The sequence below is a fragment of the Hypanus sabinus genome, chromosome 14 (genome assembly GCF_030144855.1).
Source record: "Hypanus sabinus isolate sHypSab1 chromosome 14, sHypSab1.hap1, whole genome shotgun sequence".
NCBI classification, from domain to species: Eukaryota; Metazoa; Chordata; class Chondrichthyes; order Myliobatiformes; family Dasyatidae; genus Hypanus; species Hypanus sabinus.
The window spans coordinates 65505306-65526640 of record NC_082719.1 but is presented as its reverse complement, the minus strand read 5'-3'; the positions used below and the strand labels follow the sequence as shown (position 1 = coordinate 65526640).

Sequence of the window (21335 nt, the reverse complement as noted above, 5' to 3'; positions counted from 1 at the left end):
ATTGGGGGGGGGGGGGGATCTTATTGAAACATATAAATTTCTAAAGGGATTGGACAGGCTAGATGCAGGAAGATTGCTTCTGATGTTGGGGAAGTCCAGAACGAGGGGTCACAGTTTAAGGATAAAGGGGAAGCCTTTTAGGACTGAGATGAGGAAAAACTTCTTCACACAGAGAGTGGTGAATCTGTGGAATTCTCTGCCACAGGAAACAGTTGAGGCCAGTTCATTGGCTATATTTAAGAGGAAGTTAGATATGGCCCTTGTGGCTAAAGGGATCAGGGGGTATGGAGAGAAAGCAGGTACAGGGTTCTGAGTTGGATGATCAGCCATGATCATACTGAATGGCGGTGCAGGGTCGAAGGGCCGAATGGCCTACTCCTGCACCTATTTTCTATGTTTCTATGAAACAGCAATGGCCAGGAATGGAACAGACTGCAGAAAGTGGTGGATACAACCCAGTACACCACAGGAAAATCCCTCTCCACCATTGAGCACATTTACATGGAGCACTACCACAAGAAAGCAGTATCCACGATAAAGGACATTCACTATATAAGCCATGCTCTCTTGCTCCTACCTTCAGGAAGGAAGTACAGGAGTCTTAGGTCCCACACCATCAAATCAGGAACTGTTATCATCCTACAACCATAAGGCCCCTAAACTAGCTTGGTTAAGTACACTCAACACAATTCTGAACTGATTCCATATCTATAGACTCGATTTCAAGGACATAATGACTCATGTTCTCAGTATTATTTATATTTATTAATAGTTATGTTTCCAAATTTGTCATATTTTGCATAGTGGTCATCAGTCTTTATTCATAGTTTTTCATACATTTTATTATATTTCCTAACTGTCCTGTAAATGCTGGTAAGAAAAGGAATCACAAGGTAGTAATGGTAACATATACATACTGCATTTTGATAATAAATTTACTTTGATTTTGTTCCAAGATTGTAATAGCAAGTGTCTAGGAGCAGCATGAAAGGTGAAAGGTAAAGCTGGCAAGCTTGGAGACCTTGGCAAACAGAGGGATTAAGGCTCTGGTCATGTAAAAGGAGGCATACACTGGGTTTAGCATGTCAGTGATAAGTGAATCCCTTTAACTAAAAATAGTAAGAATACACTTGAGTGGAATCAGATGGACAAAGAGAGGGCATGAGATGGATCAGGCAGATAATGGAAAATCCTAAAATGTTCCATAACTATATTAAAAGGGTGGCTAGGGAGAGAATAGGGCCTCTTGAAATTCCAGGGTGGGTGCAAGGAATGCTGGAGAACGAACCAGACAGGGGAAGCAAAAAATATACATACTGTGCGAGTGTCATTGATTTCCAGATTCCTTCCACAGTCGCCTGGGACACCTCTTCCCGACGTACAATTCTGCATTCTGCTACTTCCCCTATTGCAATACTATGGCGCTTGTGCCACATTTCAGAATTCTACAATAGATTTAACGACGAGAGTGGTGATGAACAATCAAAACATTAAACTTGAAGATTTAATTTCAAACTCTAGTTCAAATTCAAGTTTAATTGTCATTCAATCATACACATGTATACAGTTAATTAATACAGCATTCCTTTGGGACCAAGTGAAAAACTCAGTACATACAGTCACACTCAGCACATATAGATACAATAACACATAATCAGAAAAATAATCTCAGCACAAGACCATCAGTGGCAGGGTCTGAAGATTGATGGTGCATGGGATGTTGTCCTGGAGCCATGTTTCTGCAAGAACAAGTACGCAACAGTTCCTTCCTCATCTTGCACTGGTTCAGCAAAGGCAAATCAGCCTGTCTCGCACTGAGTCAGCCACAGGCAATCCAACTTATCCTCTAGCGGAGAACCATGGAAAGCATAACCAGCGCGAGGGGCCAGCCGCCAACCCAGTATGGATTACAGTTCCAGCACACCAGATGAGCCTCTGTCCTCTCCCACAATGCCTCCATCACGTCCTCTCCTGAGCGGCTGCTACAGGCAATGCCACGGCATGAGAGCTTGGTTTCTCCAATGAACCGGACTTGAGTTGAATTGAATTGACTTTATTTCTTACATCCTTCACATACACGAGTAAAAGTCTTTCTTTCGTCTCTGTCTATATGTGCAATTTATGCAAACCCCATTTCCAGAAAAGTTGGGATATTTTCCAAAATGCAATAAAAACAAAAATCTGTGATATGTTAATTCACGTGAGCCTTTATTTAACTGACAAAAGTACAAAGAAAAGATTTTCAATAGTTTTACTGACCAACTTAATTGTATTTTGTAAATATACACAAATTTAGAATTTGATGGCTGCAACACACTCAACAAAAGTTGAGACAGAGGCATGTTTACCATTGTGTTACATCACTTTTCCTTTCAATAACACTTTTTAATCGTTTTGGAACTGAGGATACTACTTGAAGTAGATTTGCAATTGGAAATTTTGTCCATTCTTGCTTGATATAAGACTTCAGCTGCTCAACAGTCCGTGGTCTCCGTTGTCTGATTCTCCTCTTCATGATGTGCCATACATTTTCAATAGGAGATAGATCTGGACTGGCAGCAGGCCAGTCAAGCACACGCACTCTGTGCCTACAAAGCCACACTGTTGTAGCCCGTGCAGAATGTGGTCTGGCATTGTCCTGCTGAAATAAGCATGGACATCCCGGGAAAAGATGTCGCCTTGATGGCAACATATGTCTCTCTAAAATCCTAATATACACCTCAGAGTCAATGGTACCTTCACATACATGCAACTCACCCATGCCGTGGGCACTGATACACTCCCATACCATCACAGATGCTGGCTTTTGCACCTTTCGCTAATAACAATCAGGATGGTCGTTTTCATCTTTGGCACGGAGAACTCGACTCCTGTTTTTTCCAAAAACTAGCTGTAATATGGACTCATCTGACCACAGCACACGGTTCCACAGTCTTTCGGTCCATCTGAGATGAGCTCGGGGCCCAGAGAACTCACCGGCGTTTCTGCATAGAGTTGATGTATGGCTTCCTCCTTGCGTAATACAGTTTCAAGTTGCATTTCTGGATGCAGCGACGGACTGTGTTAAGTGCCAATGGTTTTCCGAAGTACTCCCGAGCCCAGGTGGCTATAACTGACACAGTAGCATGACGGTTTCTTAGGCAGTGCCGTCTGAGGGCTCGAAGATCACGCGCATTCAACAGTGGTTTCCGACCTTGCCCTTTACACACTGAGATGTCTCTGAATTCTCTGAATCTTTTCACAATATTATGTATGTTGAAAGTCCTAAATTCTCTGCAATCTTGCATTGGGAAATGTTCCTTTTGAACTGACTAATAATTCTCTCACGGATTTTGGCACAAGGGGGTGAGCCACGACCCATCCTTGCTTGCAAAGACTGAGCCTTTGATGGACGCTACTTTTATACCCAGTCATGATACCGAGTCTTCCAAACCAGTGTTATTTGAATATTCTGTGCACTTTTCAATCTTATTTTAACTCTGTCCCAACTTTTGTTGAGTGTGTTGCAGCCATCAAATTCTAAATTTGTGTATATTTACAAAATACAATTAAGTTGGTTAGTAAAACTATTGAGTATCTTTTCTTTGTACTTTTGTCAGTTAAATAAGGGTTCATGTGAATTAACATATCACAGATTTTTGTTTTTATTTCATTTTGGAAAATATCCCAACTTTTCTGGAAATGGGGTTTGTATTAATTTGTAATAAATAGTATCTAAAACAGGACAGTTAATAATAGAAATACAATTGCACCAGTTTGATGGCCTGGTGGAAGAAACTGCCCCACAGCCTGTTGGGCCTGGATTTTATGCTGCGGTACCATTCCCTGATGGTAGCAGCTGGTACAGTTTGTGGTTGGGGTGACTCAGGTCCCCAATGATCCTTCGGGCCCTTTTTACACACCGGTCTCTGTAAATGTCCCGAATAGTGGTAAGTTTGCATCTACAGATGCGCTGGGCTGTCCACATTACTCTTTGCAGAGTCCTGTGATTGAGGGAGGTACAGTTACCATACCAGACAGTGATCCAGCCAGCCAGGATGTTCTCAATTGTGTCCCTGCAGAAAGTCCTCAGGATCTGGAGACTTATACCAAACTTATTCAACTGTCTGAGGTGAAAGAGGCACTGTTGTGGGGTTTTTTCACCACAGAGCCAGTACGCACAGACCACGTGAGATCCTCGGTGATGTTTATGATGAGGAACTTAAAGCTGTTCACCCTCTCAACCCCAGATCCATTGATGTCAATAGGGGTTAGCCTGTCTCCATTTTCCTGTAGTCCACAACCAGTTCCTTTGTTTATGCAACATTGAAAGAGAGGTTGTTTTATTGGCATCGCTGGGTGGCTGCCTCGTTATTATGTTAGATGAGGCCAATCAATGTAGTATTGTCAGCAAATCTAATCAGCAAATTGGAGCTGTGGGTGGTGACACAGTCATGGGTATGTAGAAAGTAAAGGAGGGGGCTTAGGGCACCTGTGCTGAGTGTCAGAGGTGAGGAAGCCCCCTCTTACTACCTGCTGGCGATCTGATAGGGGGCCCAGGATCCAGCTACACAAGGCAGGGTGAAGGCTGTCTCTGAGCTTGTCGAGGCTGGAGGGAATTATGGTGTTGAATGCTGAACTGCAGTCCAAGAACAGCTTTCTCACAAAAGTATCCTCCTTCTCCAGACGTATTAAGGACAGAGTTTAAGAGTCATCTGTCGATCAGTTGGGTCGGTAGGCGAATCGTACGGGGTCCATTGGAGGTGGTAGCATGCTGCAGATGTGGCCCTTGACCCGCCTCTCAAAGCATTTGCTTATTATTGAAATGAGTGTAATAGGATGTCAATCGTTTAGCCATGTTACTTTGGTCTTTTTAGGTACAGGAAAATGGTGGATGTTTTGAAGCAGGAGGGCACTCTGCACTGGGAGAGGGAGAGATTAAAAGACTTGCAATATTTTATACTACCCATGTTCAACAGGCTCTTGTGATCACAAGAAAAACATGAGACAAATATTTGCATTATTTGTTGGACCCAGAGAGGCCACTGTGACTAACTGTGCAACCATCTTACCGGACTCTGTTGAGCTACTTGTAAATAGGCAAATGTACAGACTCTTTAATCAATGACACAGAAGCAGAATTAGACCAGAGTCTGCTCTGCCGTTCAATCCTAGCTGATCTATTCTCCCTCTCAACACCATTCCCCTGACACGTAACTGCTGATACCCTCACTAATCAGGAACCTATCAACCCCTGCTTTAAATATGCCCAATGATTTCATCTCCACAGCCATCTGTGGCAATGAATTCCACAGATTCACCACCCTCTAGGGAGAGTGATTTCTCCCCATTTCTATTCTAAAGGAACAACGTTCTATGCTGAAGCTGTGTTCTCTGGTCCGAGATATTCCTTTATTGGAAACATCCTCTCCACATCCACTTTCTCGGTTTTTAAATATTCAATAGGATTCATTAAGAAATCCAACCTCATTTTTCTAAGCTCTAGTGAGTGAGCACAGGCCCAGAACCAAACACTCCTCACAAGTTAACTCTTTCATTTTAAGATCATTTTCAAACTCCTACACTGGACCCTCTCCAATGTCAACACATCATTTCTTGGATATGGGGTCCAAAACCACTCATAGTACTCTAAATGTGGTCTGACCAATGCCTTATAAAGCCTTAGCATTACATCATTGCTTTTATATTTCAGTCTTCTCAAGATGAATGCTAACACTGCATTTGCCTTCCTTATTACCAACTCAACCTGAAAGTTAATTTTTAGGAAATCCTGCATTAGGACTCCCAAATGCCCTTGTACTCTGATTTCTGAATTTGCTCTCCATTTAAAAAATAACCTACACCTTTATTTCTTCTATCAAAGTGCATGACCATACTCTTAACTACACTGTATTTCATCTGCTATTTCTTTGTCCGTTCTCCTAATCTGCCCAAGTCCTTCTGAGGGCTCCATGTTTCCTCTACACTACTTGCCCTTCAATCTATCTTTGTATCATCTGTAAACTTGGCTCCAAAGCCATCAATTCTGTCATATAGGTCTCTAATGTACAATATAAAAAGTAGCTGACTCCTGCAGGACACCATAATCACAGGCAGTCAACCAGAAAAGACCCTCTTTATTCATACCCTTTGCCTTCTGTCAGTTAACCTTCCCTCCATGTTAACATCTTTCCTATAATACTATGGGCTCTTATCTTGTATGGTAGCCTTATGTGTGGCACCTGTCTTTTATTTCCTCAAAACTTTCCAACAGATTTGTCAAGCAAGCTTTTTCCCTTAAGGAAACCATACTGACTTTGGCCTATTTTATCATGTACATCCAAATACTCCAAAATCTCATCCTTAATAATGGGCTCTAACATCTTGCCAGTCAGGTTAACTGGCCTATAATTTCCTACCTCTTGCCTCCTATGGTAACTGCTCTGCCCAAAATTTAAAGAAATTGCAGAAAATTGCAAATGTCACCCAGACAATCATGAAAACCAGCATCCCTTCCAATGAATATCTACATTTTCTGCTGCCTTGAAATCAGCCAACATAATCAAGTATCCCTCCAAGTACATACATTCTCTCTTCTCCCCCACTCCCATTGGACAGAAGATGGAAAAGATTGAAAGCACGCACCATCAAGTTCAAAGATAGCTTCTATCTTGTTTTGAGAAGACACTGGAACAGACTTCTTGTAAGATAAGGATGAACTCTTGATATCTCAATGTACCTCATCACGTCCCTTGCACTTTTGTCAACCTGCACAGCAGTTTCTCTTTTACCACCTTAATTACTTATGTATGGAATGATCTGTTTGAATGGCATGCAAACAAAATCTGTTCACTATAACTGAGTACAGGTGACAAGGGTTACCAATTACCCTATTCTAGAAAAGTAGTTCTCAGCCAGTGGCATGCAAGTCCCCTAGGGGAGAAACAAGGGAGGGTGCTAACAATTCCCAGGAAGCTTCAACAGGTTTTTTTTTACATGTTCAGTGTCATTACAAATTAAAATATACTCAACAAATTAGCTCCTGGAAAGATCCAATCCCTTGCAGATAAAAACAGTCCACAATTTTACAAGCACCTACGGAAAAGACAAGGGTGGTGGACTCGTTTCATCGAATGTGAATAAATTGTTATTTGTTTCTAAAAGGTTGGGAATAATGGCCAACACCTACAAATATACTTTAACATTACATATCCTCCAAACATGGGGAGACCATTGTGTTTGCTTCATCAACAACAAAAAAAAAACTCCACCATTTGAAACGCATTGCTTAAAGTCTGCATTTCATCGCTACTTTCAAATACAACTGGAAACAAGATTTACACAAAGTAGCTACAATGAAGAATTTTCAACTTTTAGTAATTTATGGCTAATATGCAACTTCTACTACAGTCTAAGTTGAAAATGTAATAAACTTATAAAGTTCTTACCAGAATTATAGGCCTTACTAAGACTGGACCTGGGTTTGGAACATCATAGTCACTCCAATTTGAAAATTTGGAATTTAAATAACGTGATTTTTTTGGATATGGCTTCAAAGGAGATGAATGAGGAAATCTGCAAAATATAATGCAATTATTTTATTGATACCACAATTAATAATTGTATATTCTATAGCAGTGTGCTTTTTAAAATTTGAATCACTTGCCAAAAAGTTATAGACAGGAACAAATTAGACCATTTGGCCCATCAACACTGTTCTGTCATTTAATCACAGATGACTTATTTTCTCTCTCAACCCCATTCTCTTGATTTTCTCCCCATAACCTTTGATGCTCTTATTAATCAAGAATCTATCAACCTCTGATTTAAATATACCTAAAGACTTGTTATATTACAAATGTAAACTTTGAATAAAATGATTTTCTTCCATAAAATCACTTTGTTTAGTTCAAATGTAGTTTGCATCCAAAAGCAACCCCAAGCATGCCATGAGGAATATATATACCCTGGTGGGATTTAGCTCGACTTTCAAAGTAGGCCTGGAACATTAAATTTTACAATCCAAATGTTTTGTATTGGTCCCAAGCCAAAAATAAAAACAAAATTATGCTAGTTCACTTAGGAATGGACTATACTTGGGACCAATACACTATACAATATACAATAATTGTACACTACCCATTCTGCAGAAACAAAACACATACATGATAATGAAATAAACTTTCAATAGTATATTTCTGGAAATGAAGTTTAATCCAAAAACAAACAAACTGGACAGTGGCATTTCCAGACATGCCGAAGTAACTTGAAGCACTTATTACATCACACATTCCCATTTTGACATATTGGTCATGATGAGGCCACTTTCAGCTTCATATTCTGTCTGGTTAGCCCCATGGTAAAATGAACAATAATTTCTGGTAATTTCTTGCCTCTCCTTCCATTCAATGCCTCCTCTCTTTCCCTTTCTCATGCTCTCACCCACCCATCCCTCTGGTTTCCTTCCTCCTTCACTTACTCCCATAGTATACTGTGCTCCCGTCAGATTCCATCTTCACCCATTTGACTCTACCACCTATCACATCCCAGTCTGTTACTTCAATCACCCGTCTCCCGTCCACCTACTTTGCCCTTTTCCTGGTTTCACCTATCACCTACCAGTTTGTACTCCTTCCCCTCCCCTGACCCTTTTACCCTGACTTCTTCCCCCTTCCTTTTCAGGGTGAAGGGTCTCAGCCCAAAGCATTGATTGTTTATTCCAGCTGTATGTGCTGTCTGACTTGTTGAGCTCCTCCAGCATCGTGTGTGTGTTGCTCTGGATTTCCAGCATCTAAACCTCTTGTATTTATTGCTACACACTATAGTGTACAACCCAAGAGTATCGGAAAGAAGGAAGGCAGCAATTTCCTAGATGTTACTTTTGTCCACCGGTGGACTATCCGAATATACTGCAGAGCTGACAGGTTTAAAGTTTGCAAAATACCTTCAGTCCACTAACAGCAGTCATGCTGCAAGTAGTATCAAAAGCAGTTGAAATTTCATAATACATCCATTCAAAATGTCAATGTCTAGTTACAATTCAGACTGAAAATACAAAACAATTTCTTGACAGCTTTCTCTTTAACTCAGAAAATAAGGCTTTCACGATTGACCATGAGGAGAGGTGCATCTATTTGATGCACTGAACAGATAAAAATAATCAGCAGCCAAACTGATAGTCAAGCCATGTTTTACCTTGCAAGATACAAAGACAGATTAATTGGGAAAATCTTAAGCCCAGTAAATAGCCACAGGGAGCAAAAGGGACAGTTGGCTTAAAAGGATTGAAGGAAATGGTGGCATAGATAGCAGCTAGATCTAGCAGCTATATGGTTTGATTCTGGTCTCAGTTTGCCCATTCTCCCTGGTGCTCCAATTTCTTCCAACATGCTAAAAAAAAATGTGCAGGTTGGTAGACTAATTGGCCATTGTAAATTACTCCTAGTGTAAGCAAGTAGGTGGTTGGTAGAGATGCAGGATCCAAGTTTTTAAACAATCAATCTAAATGCATTGGGCTCCTTCCTGCAAAACAAGGACAAGAAGGGATTTTTCAAAAAATTAACAGTGAAATCACTGGCACAAAACAACTTTTGCAATGTTGTCATACCTGTACAATCGATTATTATCTTCAAGATCTTCTTTTCCCCACCTTCCTTTTACATCTTCAATAACATGATTTTTTAGGAACTTTTTGAGCAACTGTACAGTCTGGTAACGAGTAACTTCAGGTCCAAAATTGTGATTACTTCTAAGTAATTCATGTAACCAATCAATTCCTTGTGCAGCAGTGAAACAGCGATCGTAAGTACGGAAGTGAAGACGATGCTTCTTCAGAGGCATTCCAGCTCGAAAAAGCTCAATAATTTCATTCCACTGAAAAAAAATACCAAGGCAACATTTACTTTTAATATTGTAGTCATCTATTAATCTTTAAGAGTTGAGGTTAGCTTATGCACTGTACATTTCATCTTGCCCATATTCTTTTTCTGCAGATTTCTTCATCTAGAGAGTGCAGATTGAAAATTAAAAGTTTTAATAAACTTTAACAGGAGCCTTGCAAACCTTTCTAGCCCATTCAATTAAATAATGAATGATCCAAATCTTAACTTCATCTTTTTCAGTACCTTCAACCAGCAAATTGGACACTGACCCAAAACTTAAATTTCACTTGGTTCAAGATTCAGAGATAGGACTAAATTTCAATATGCAAACACATTTCAGTAAATGTGGCAAGATTCATCAGGACCTGATGAAGGGTCTCAGCCTGAAACATCAACAGTTTACTCTTTTCCATAGATGCTGCCAGACCTGCTGAGTTCCTCCAGCATTTTGTATGTGTTGCTATGTATGTGGTCAGCACAAAACAGCCATTAACAAATCTGGTTGATATGTAGCTTTACTTTCTAGACCAATAAACAACTGAAAGCTGCATCTTCTAGTCTTTGTATACAGTGATCTGGAGTGGAAGTGGAGAGAAATTCTTGCCAATGGTCAATCTGGAAGACATTATTTTCCATTAATTGACTGCAGTCGAGGTTTCACATTTGCCTGATTGTAGGGCAAGGTAAAGACAAAGACATCAAGTTACAATAGGTAACGTCATGATTGCCAAGCATCCCCAAAACTCTTGGCACTATACCTCCCAAATGTTTTGCCCATTGTCAGAGCCTTGCATCTTCATACAATCAGACAGTAGCAGGACCTTCCGTGCATCTAGTCCATATGGAGCTGCTATTTTGCCTAGTCCTATTGACCCACACCTGAACCATAGACTTCACATTCATGTACTTACTCTAACCTCTCTTAAGTTTTGCAATCAAACCCACATACACCACTTCCACAGCAGCTTATTCTACAATTGTACCACCCTCTGAATAAACAAGTTCCCTTCAACCTCCTCCCAAGTATTTCACTTTTCACCCTTAACCTATGACTTCTAGTTCCAGTCTCACCCATCTTTGTGGAAAAAGCAGAGTAGCTTTTTCCAGTCATTTATTGATCTCTTTTCCGAGGACTTTTGTTTTATGGCACAACTCAGAGTCCTACCATTTACTGTGCAAGTCGACCCTTGGTTTGTCCTCCCAAAGTGCAACACTTCATACTTGTCTGCATGAAAGTCCATATGCCACTATTGATCCCATTTTTCCAGCTGGTCAAGATCTCACTGCAAATTTTGATAGCTCTCCTTCCTGTCCTCTGGGCCCACAATCTTGGTGTTATCTGCAAATTTGCTGAGTCAATTCACCATGCTGTCATCCATGTCGTTAATATACAGTAGATGATGAACTACAACAGAAACTGCTCCGATCCCTATAGATCACCACTCATCACAAACTTTCCATCAGAGACAACCCTCTACTACCACTCTCGGGTTTCTCCCTCTAGCCAAAGTTGGATACAATTGGCTACTTCATCCTGAATATCAAGCAACAAAACTTTCCTCAACCAGCCTCCAAGCCTCCTTGAAATCAACTCCATAAATTAGCTGGACGTAACATACTACACACAAAACTATGTGGACTATCCCTAATCATGTCTTGCCTATCTAAATACTTCTATACCCCTTAGAATACCTTCCAATAATTTACCCACGAGTGATGTCACACTCACTTTGACCTTTCTTGAACAGCAGGAAAACCTTTGCTGCCCTCCAGTACCTCACTCAAGGTTAAGGCCATTTTAAATAATTCTGCCCGGGCCCCTGCAACTTTTGCAATAGCCTCCCACAAAGTCTGCAGGGCACCTTGCCAGGCACCGGGAACTTATCCACCTTAATTGTCCTCATAGCAACCAGATGACACAAAGCTGGGCAGCAGTGTGAAATATGAGGAGGATGTTAGGAGAATGCACGGTGACTTGGACAGGTTGGGTGAGTGGACAGATGCATGGCAAATGCAGTTTAATGTGGATAAATGTGAGGTTATCCACTTTGGTGGCAAGAACAGGAAGGCAGATTACTATCTGAAAGGTGTCAAGTTAGGAAAAGGGCAAGTACAATGAGATCTAGGTGTCCTTGTACATCAGTCACCAAAAGTAAGCATGCAGGTACAGCAGGCAGTGAAGAAAGCTAATGGCATGTTGGCCTTCATAACAAGGGGAGTTGAGTATAGGAGTAAAGAGGTCCTTCTGCAGCTGTACAGGGCCCTGGTGAGTCCACACCTGGAGTATTGTGTTCAGTTTTGGTCTCCAAATTTGAGGAAGGACATTCTTGCTATTGAGGGAGTGCAGCGTAGGTTCACGAGGTTAAATCCTGGGATGGTGGGACTGTCATATGTTGAAAGATTGGAGCGACTGGGCTTGTATACACTGGAATTTAGAAGGATGAGAGGGGATCTAATTGAAACATATAAGATTATTAAGGGATTGGACACGCTAGAGGCAGGAAACATGTTCCCGATGTTGGGGGAGTCCAGAACCACAGGCCACAGTTTAAGAATAAGGGGTAGGCCATTTAGAACAGAGATGCAGAAAAACTTTTTCACCCAGAGAGTTGTGGATCTGTGGAATGCTCTGCCTCAGAAGGCAGAGGAGGCCAATTCTCTGGATGCTTTCAAGAAAGAGTTAGATAGAGCTCTTAAAGATAGTGGAGTCAATGGATATGGGGAGAAGGCAGGAACGGGGTACTGATTGTGGATGATCAGCCATGATCACATTGAATGGCGGTGCCGCCTCGAAGGGCCGAATGGCCTACTCCTACACCTACTGTCTATAATACTGTACTTCCTTTTCCATAACCCAGATAGAGTGCATGACTTCACTACCATTTTGCCTGTCTTTGCCTGCCTTCATGCTGCAACCCTCCACATGCCCAAACAAAAAAAAAGTACATCCCTTGCTCTCCGTTCCCCATTTATTTCATACCCACAAAAACTTTTTTTAATTCCGATCTTCCAAAAGATCGTCGCCACTGGCTTCTGCTGCGGTCTCTGTCAAAATTACCCTCATGATAAAATCTTCCTTTGTATATCAGGATTGAGGGCCACAAAGTTAAAGGATTGAAGGGATCACTAATGTAATTAATGTCTGTCACATTCTAGAATCTTTACACTGAAAGCCGACCAAGCTTGAGGTTTTTTTGTAGGAACAAATCCTTTTTTAATTTTGTTTCTCCTACCCAGTTATCCAAGAGGAATGATACACTATACAACTTTGTCTTACAAAACTCTGTCAATGCAAGTAATTTACAGATTTCAGAGAAGTTCAAAGTAAATTTATTATCAGAGTACATGTACATCACCATATTCACCCAGAAATTAATTTTCTTGTGGGCATACTCAATAAATCCATAATGGAATAATAACCATTACAGAATCAATGAAAGACTGCCCAACCAAAGTGCAAAAGAGAACTATGCAAGTAGAAAAAGAAAGAAATAAGCAATAAATATTCAGGACGTGAGATGAAGATTCTTTGAAAGTGTGTCCATTAGTTGTGGGAGAATTTTAATGATTGGGCAGGTGAAGTTGAGTGAATAAAAACACAAAATGCTGGCATAACTCAGCAGGCCAGACAGCATCTATGGGAGGAGGTAGTGACGACGTTTCAGGCCGAAACCCTTCATCAGGAGGGTTTCTCTAACTCCTGATGAAGGGTTTCGGCCCAAAACGTCGTCACTACCTCCTCCCATAGATGCTGTCTGGCCTGCTGAGTTTTGCCAGCATTTTGTGTTTTTATTTATTTCCAGCATCTGCAGATTCGCTCTGTTGCCTTTGAAGTTGAGTGAAGTTCCCTTTGGTTCAAGAGCCTTAAGGTTGACAGATAGTAACTGTTCCTGAACCTAGTGGTCTGAGTCCAGAGGCTCCTGTTCCTTCTTCCTGATGGAAGCAGTGAGAAGAGAGCACAACATGGTTGTTGGGGTGCCTGGTGATGGATGCTGTCGTCCTGCAACAGTATTTCATGTTGATGTTCTCAATGGTGGGGAGTGCTTTAACCATGAGTGACTGTGCCATATCCACTACTTTTTGTAGGATTTTCCATTTAAGGGCATTGGTGTTTCCATACCAGGCTTTGATGCAACCAGTCAATATACTCTCCACCACACGGTCTTGCTGATATTGAGTTATTGTTATGGCACCACTCAACCAGATTTTCAATCTCCCTCCTATATGCTGATTCATCACCAACTTTCATTTGGCCTACGACAGTGGTGTCATCAGCAAACTTGAATATAGCATTCAAGTTGTGGTTAGGACAGTTACGGGCATTCTCAGAAAATACAAGGAAACAAAAGAATCGATGAAAAACTGCAGACAAGATGGACAAATAACCAATGTACAAAAGATAAAGTGTGCAAATACAAAAAGCAAAATAATAAAAATAAATAAGCAACTTGAGGTGACAAGTCCTTGAAAGTGAGTCTACAGGTTATGGGTATAGTAGAATGAACCTAACTGCTCAAATGCCCTATTTTTGTACCCCCATTCTTTCCATGTATTTTCTCCTCTTCCAGCTCTCAACTACAAATCCTATTGCTGATCGCAATATTATACATACCATCTTCCCCAGGTTTCTGCTACATAATCATTTGCAGCTCCTACCTCAACCACTTTTAAAATTTTCTCATTTTAATTTTGCATTTCCTAAAGCATTAAAGAAACAAAAACTTCTAAAGTCTGAACTATTTTAACAATAAAGAGAAATAAAGTACTTTATAATAGAAATATTATTAATGCTAAAACTGCATGGCAGAAAATAGCGGTGGAGGGAAGAACCAAGTAAATATTGTCAATATCAATGAACTTTATTTTTCTGACAAAAGGTCAGAAGGCCACTCTTTCTAACCTACAAATCATCTTGTTTTTTTCCATTAATTATTGACCCAACAAAGATCTACAAATACACATCTAACATTGCATTTGTTAAGGCTGATTTGTACTTCTGCGTAGTAGCCTTCGTAAGTGGCCTGCGCCGTTGTGAGCATTTATATACCCGTGCGTTGGTGTCTGCATCGCTCTGCAACTCACCACCAAAATGCTAGTTGGCGGTGGGGTTTCTATGCCACTGTGTAGTTTCTTCGTCTACTGAGTGCGTCATGCTGGAGTTGGAGCTAATGTTGAACAAGAGTTATTTTTATTGAAATTACTGCAACACAGAAAAGAGAGGAGACGTCGGAGGAGAATGTGTGTACGACCATTGAATGGATTGAGGCAGGAGGGTGAATTTTCTGTGCTTGTCCGGCCACTGAGAGACATGGACAAGGAAATGAATTACAAATATTTTTTTAGATTTTCGGATATCGGCAGGTAGATTTGGCAATTTGGTTCATCGTCTTCAACTATTTATTTTGCATCAGTGTACACACAGTATGCCTATAGACATTACTCAGAGACTGGCAATCACCAATCAAGTTTTAGCTTCAGGTGGAAGTCAGCAGGCTGTAGCAGCTAGCTACAAACTGGGGTCAAGCAGTGTCCTCCATAATTTTGGAGGTCTGTATAGCATTATGGAAAGCATTGCAGCCGGAGTTCCTTCCCTGCCCTTCAGTTGCCCAATGGGAAGCTATCGCAACTGATTTTTGGCAACTATGGAACTTTCCGAACTGTGGCGGCAGCAGAGACGGAAAACACGTGAACATCAAGGCACCGCCGCGCGCCGGGAGCGACTACAACCACAAGGGTGCATTGTCCTGATAGCCACCTGCGATGCCAGATATCGGTTTACCATGGTGGATGCAAGGGGGATACGGCCAGGGAAGTGACGGGCACATCTTCAAGCAGAGCAGATTTGGTTCTATGCTGCTTGAACACAAACTGAACCGGCCCCCACCGCCAGTCTTCCTGGAACAGGAGTCAAAATCCCACATGTAATTGTTGGTGATGCAGAGTTCCCCCTACACATTAACCTCATGCATCCCTTTCCAGGTACGTCACAGACATCGAATTCAATGAAAATTAATTTCATGTAATACTGCTTGCTTTGTGTGAATTTATATTTTTATATACAGTTGGCCATCCTTATCCGCGGATCAGGAAAACCCACTAGTTCTCTCTCCAGCACTTGTTATTTGAGCACGTACAAACTATTTTTTCTTGTCATTATTCCCTAAACAATACAGTATAACAACTATTTACATAGCATTTACGCTGTATTAGGTACTATAAGTAATATAGAAATTACGTAAAAGTACAGGCAGTCCCCAGGTTATGAACGAGTTCCATTCCTGAGTCTGTCTTTTAGTTGGATTTGAAGTCGGAACAGGTACATCCAGTATTATTTAGCGTCAGTTGAACATTTTTCTTAGTATATAGTATATACTTCACCTTTCTATGCACATAAAACACTTAAGAAACATACGTATTTCAATAATTAAACCACTGTGTTGCTTAGTAATAATTGCAGCTTTCATCCGGGCAGGGCCTTTCACATTTTCCATTAAAATTGTTCCAATTGTTGACCGACTGTAGCCTAATGCTTTTCCAATGACCAATGGCATTTCACCTTTCCGATCGCTTTATTACTTCCACTTTATTTTCAATCGTGATCGTGATTATTTTCGTGAACAGAAACACTGCAGATTCAGAGCTGCACCGCCAGGTCCTAATGTCCACCGCTCTGAACATGTTAAATAAAGTCCAGGATTCCGCTGGGTCCTAAAGACTGCTGAATTGAGCCAGGTTAAATAAGGCACTTGAGCATCCGTGACTTTTGGTATCCACGGGATTGGGGGGGGGGTATCTCGGAATCAATCCCCCGCGGATAAGGAGGACAGACTGTATAAATTTTATAAAAATTCCCCTAAATGTTTGTAGTGATCATAGCTGCATTGGCACATAATGATTTCCTATACATTAATACTCTACATTTTACGTTTTGCTAAGTAGTGATGAGCATGACCATGGAGAAGCAGGTGTACAATGACCGTCACTCCAGAGCCAGGCGGGTGATTGAGAACACATTTGGCCTTTTGGTGGCAAGGTGGAAAATCCTCGACCACTGCAATTTCTGCCTGAGAAAACAGTGGACATTGTCAAAGCTTGTTTTGCTCTACACAACCTCCTGGCCTGCACTGATGAAGTCAACACTCCTGTGAGCAGGTATGTCCCTGCTAATTTTGCAGACTCATATGCTACAGGGTCACCTCAGCCGGGCGAGTGGCAGGGCACACTGATCTTTAGGAACCTCTAGATCCCCATTACCTATCAAGGTGCCATTCCACCCGAGCTGCCATTGGTGTACGGAATGACCTGATGGTCTTCTTTCAATCACCCCATGGAATTTTACCATGGCAGAACAACATAGTGTGCCATGGCCAACTTAATCAGTAAATTGTAAGGACATAAAATAAATGAACCAATAAATAACATGTAGCTGTGCAAATAAAAAAAATAAAGACGTTATCATATAAAGTCATTTATTTGCAGTAATGTGCACAATATTATACAAAGTTTTATATAAATAAAATAAAATATGCAATTGTTCATTGTTTCTGCTGCTGCTGCCTCTCAAACAGCAGTTTGTGGACATCGAACATTGCCTGTGGTCTGTGCTTCTCTGGCAGCCTCCGCAGCATGTCTGCAACTGTTTGTCCAAACCTGGAGAGCTCATCGTTTTCTTGCAACAGTCTACGTTGCAGTTCCACCCTACGTTCATCCCACTGGGCGACCTGCTTCTCAAACCATACATCATGTTGTTTCCTCTTCCTTTTCTGTGCTATCCTTGGGCTGGAGGTCAGAGGAGATGGTGTGGGGGGCACAGGAAGTGGCTGGGGGTGCACAGGGGATGACTCAGGACTTGATGATGATTCTGCACGTGAAGATGGATTTTCAGGTGGTTGGTTTTCCTCAGCAACTGAAGAGGTGGACAACCCTGAGGCCGAATCATTTCCATCCTGTGATTATGAAAGAAGCTGCAAATAGTTTAAGTTAGTCTTTGTAATTATACATACAGGTAATGTTCGAGTTCAGTGTCTGTGCACGGATTGGCAGAGCTATGAAAACGAGAAAACGGCATTAGGCTACATTAGCAAAATACTGGTTATAGAGTTTGCATTATGAGCAAGCCAGATACAGTTAAAGCCTATTACATATTAAATCTTTGTTTCACGGAAGCATTATCTTTGCGCAAATCAATATGCCGTGTTTACAACTAGACAGTATTGCTAGCTCGCCTAATACTTACTACAACACAGAGGTTTATGATACAAAGAACGTGTTATATTTACCTTGTTGTCGTCATAATTTGATTCCGTTTCCCGGTGTTTAATGTGTGGTGCCAGCCAGGACAGATAAAAATAAAACGCGGGCACTTTTCTTTTTCCGCCTGGGTCCCCGCTCCTCTTGGAGAGTCTTTTCCGGACGCGCACGTACTTGTCCCTCAAGTTTTTCCATTTCTTTGTACATTCCATGACGTCCAGACCGAGGGTTTTGGAAATTTCTTTCCACGAATTTGATGCCATTTGGCAGTCTTTATAGTCTGGCGACGAAGAGTCATACAAATGTACATATTTCCGGACTTCCTCACTTAACCTCTCCTCGATTTTGTCAATTTTTACGCTCAAATCATGTTCCTCCTCTTTCATCTTTCTGAATTCGAAAATAGCGGAGAAGCGGCAGCAACCGGAAATGCGTAAGAGGAAATGCGATGCTACCAAGCGAGCCAATCACAGTTGTTGCGGTCTGCGTAGCCGAGACGCGCAGTTACATTATTGGAGAGGTGCGCTTAGGTACAGCGTAGGTTACGCGGCTCACTCTACGCACAAGTAGAAAACAGCCTTTACACAATGCCTCCCAATCTCTTCACTTCGAAGATTCTCAATACAGCATTTTAATTTATATTAATTTTGGTGGAAAAATTAAATTTTAACAGAAATATGCCATATTGCATAATCTCCTTCAAACATTACAAACCAAACTCACCGGTCTTATGACTCCCAAGTACACAAATTGAAACCGTTGAAAGTATACATCCTATTAATTTGTTTAAGGTAAGAGGCAATCAGTTCCAAACCATCTGAAGCCACTCTCAGGGCAAAACAAAAGTTCAGAATCAGGTTTATTCCCACTAAATGTCCGTCTTACCCTCCCCTCGCCAATAAATTGAATCCATTTCCAGTGTTTACAGACAGAACAGCTCAGGAGAAAAAGTCACAAAAAAGTTGGTAAAGAGCAAACGTGTTAATCCCACTTCCCTGCCTTCGATATTGTTCTACACATTCTCTTCTCAAATACTTGTCTAGCTCCCTCTTGAATGCCACAAATGATGAGGTTCTTCCGGCCAGCGCATTCATTTGCTTTTGATATTTTTGCTAATCATCTTCACGAAGTTCCTCAGCAAAGATCATCGTGAAGTATTCAATTGGAACCTCACGAAGGTTCTAATTGAATACTTCATTCGCAAGGTTTTCTTTTGTGACACTGAGGCATTGATCGTGTGGATAGTCAGAGGCTTTTTCCCAGGGCTGAAATGGCTAGCACGAGAGGGCATAGCTTTAAGGTGCTTGGCAGTAGGTTCAGAAGAGATGTCGAGGGTAAGTTTTTTTTACGCAGAGAGTGGCGAGTGTGTGGAATGGGCTGCCGGCGGCGGCGGTGGAGGTGGTTACAATAGCGTCTTTCAAGAGACTCCTTGGAGTACATGGAGTTTAGAAAAATAGAGGGTTACGTGTAATCCTAGCTAAGTTCTAAAGTAAATACATGTTCGGCATAGTATTGTGGATCGAAGGGCCTGTATTGTGTTGTAGGTTTTCTATGTTTCTATGATCACTCCCACTTTACCCACAAACAGCATTTTGGATTTCCCCTATACGTATTAGGTGTCAGTTTTTGTTTTTCCATTTGTTCTCTTCCTCTTTTCGTTTCCCTTTACAGTAATTAGTTTGGTTCTCACTTATTTTAACAATCGACATTTTCCTTTCGATCTAAACATGTCCATTCAATTAATTCCTCCCGTTCCAAAGAAATCACAAATCGTAACATACGCAATCTTTCCTCAGCGTTTAAAAATTTTATAGATCGGCTATGTCCTTTTAAACTTCCCCTGCACCCTTTTCAGTGACCAGAGTCTCCGCGCAATGCAATTTTACTGAAGATTCTTCAAACAGTTTGGAGCCTTTTAACATTTTTAAAGATCCAAAGCAAATTCAGTTTAGTTATCACTCACATCATTGACGCCCATTATTATTTATATGAACCTTTTGGATGTAGTATATCCTTAACACAAATTGGCTCTTTGTAGGAGTTCCCCAGTAAACAATTCCCGAAAAACATGGTTTCATTTAAACACAAACAGCGATTACTTGAACTCTACAAACAACTGTTCTGACCACAGGACGCTGGGAAACTAAAGCAGCACTGAAGAAGCCTTTGCAAATATAACCTGTAACTTCCTAGTAAAGGGCCAATTTAATCAACTTTCAAACTGTATCTTTCCAGAGGTATCGAGGCCCGTATACCCGTTCCAGATCAACTCACCAGCTTGGTAGCCCTGTACGGACCCGGTGTGATCCGACTCTCCATGCTCTTCACGTTCCGCAGTTCGTACCACTCCGACTCCCAACTGTAGCGATGCCCCCCGTGTACCCGACCCCTACCCCGGGCGGTGCGGCTCACTGCCCCCCGTGTACCCGACCCCTACCCCGGGCGGTGTGGCTCACTGCCCCCCGTGTACCCGACCCCTACCCTGGGCGGTGTGGCTCACTGCGCCCCGTGTACCCGACCCCTACCCCGGGCGGTGTGGCTCACTGCCCCCCGTGTACCCGACCCCTACCCCGGGCGGTGCGGCTCACTGCCCCCCGTGTACCCGACCCCTACCCCGGGCGGCGCACCAGGCATTGCCGTTACCCTCCATCCAAGTTCGACACCTCGCGTATTTATCGCGTGCCAGTTTAAATCTGGCAGAACAAGAAGAAACCACGCTCTGATTGGGTATAGTAACCGTAAGGGCCGCCCTTCTAGGGAAGAGGTAACGGGGTGACTGGTTTGTTTGGGAACCTCGTGCTCAGGGTTCGACCAATCAGGAAGCAGGAAGGGTGATTGACAGTCGGGCAAGCGCTGCCCCGCCCCGGCGCTGGATTGCAAACTCCAGCCTGGGTGTTTATACACGCTTCCCTAAACCCAATAGCTTTTGAAAATATTAAATGCAAACCAAAAGCTTGCGCCGCCTCTTTGCAAGTTCAAATTGATTTCTTATCACGTTTGAAAAAACGACTACCAGTTCATTAATCCACTTTTTAAAGTTTTGTCTGGCGGATGGTAGTATTCCAGAGAATCAACAACTGAACTGCTCATGTAATACAATTCTTCTTAATTTCAATTGAAGCACAAGTGTGCTGGAGAAAATCATGTTAACGGACAGTGGAGTAATTTTGTGCATGTTTCCGGGTGTAGCGCTGGTAATATTACCGTTGAGATTTTCACCTTCGT

General features: G+C 41.7%; 2 protein-coding genes across 2 annotated transcripts in view; both read right to left on the bottom strand.

The window, feature by feature from the left end:
- Positions 1-20471, bottom strand: part of LOC132404830 (DEP domain-containing protein 1B-like) — a 51701-nt gene extending 31230 nt beyond the window's left edge. The window contains exons 1-4 of the mRNA XM_059989352.1: positions 20385-20471; positions 9587-9852; positions 7428-7554; positions 1318-1445 (exon numbers count right to left, since the gene is read on the bottom strand). Of these exons, the coding sequence (XP_059845335.1) occupies positions 1318-1445; positions 7428-7554; positions 9587-9852; positions 20385-20429 (566 nt within the window). The 5' untranslated portion in view covers positions 20430-20471. The remainder of the gene's footprint in view (positions 1-1317; positions 1446-7427; positions 7555-9586; positions 9853-20384) is intronic.
- Positions 17319-18662, bottom strand: LOC132404425 (transcription factor Adf-1-like). The gene is made up of 2 exons (XM_059988558.1): positions 18140-18662; positions 17319-17806 (listed from the first exon to the last, which is right to left on the bottom strand). Exons 1-2 carry the CDS (start codon positions 18494-18496, stop codon positions 17396-17398), a joined length of 768 nt encoding a protein of 255 aa, XP_059844541.1. The 5' UTR covers positions 18497-18662; the 3' UTR covers positions 17319-17395.
- Positions 20472-21335: the final 864 nt, after the last annotated feature.

Bases quoted from the DNA above. Each gene is read 5' to 3' on its own strand.
- LOC132404425 (XM_059988558.1), bottom strand. From the start codon at position 18,496: ATGAAAGAGGAGGAACATGATTTGAGCGTAAAAATTGACAAAATCGAG. The intron at 17,807-18,139 runs GTAAATATAACA...TCATAATCACAG, and splicing joins CAAATTATGACGACAACAAG to GATGGAAATGATTCGGCCTC.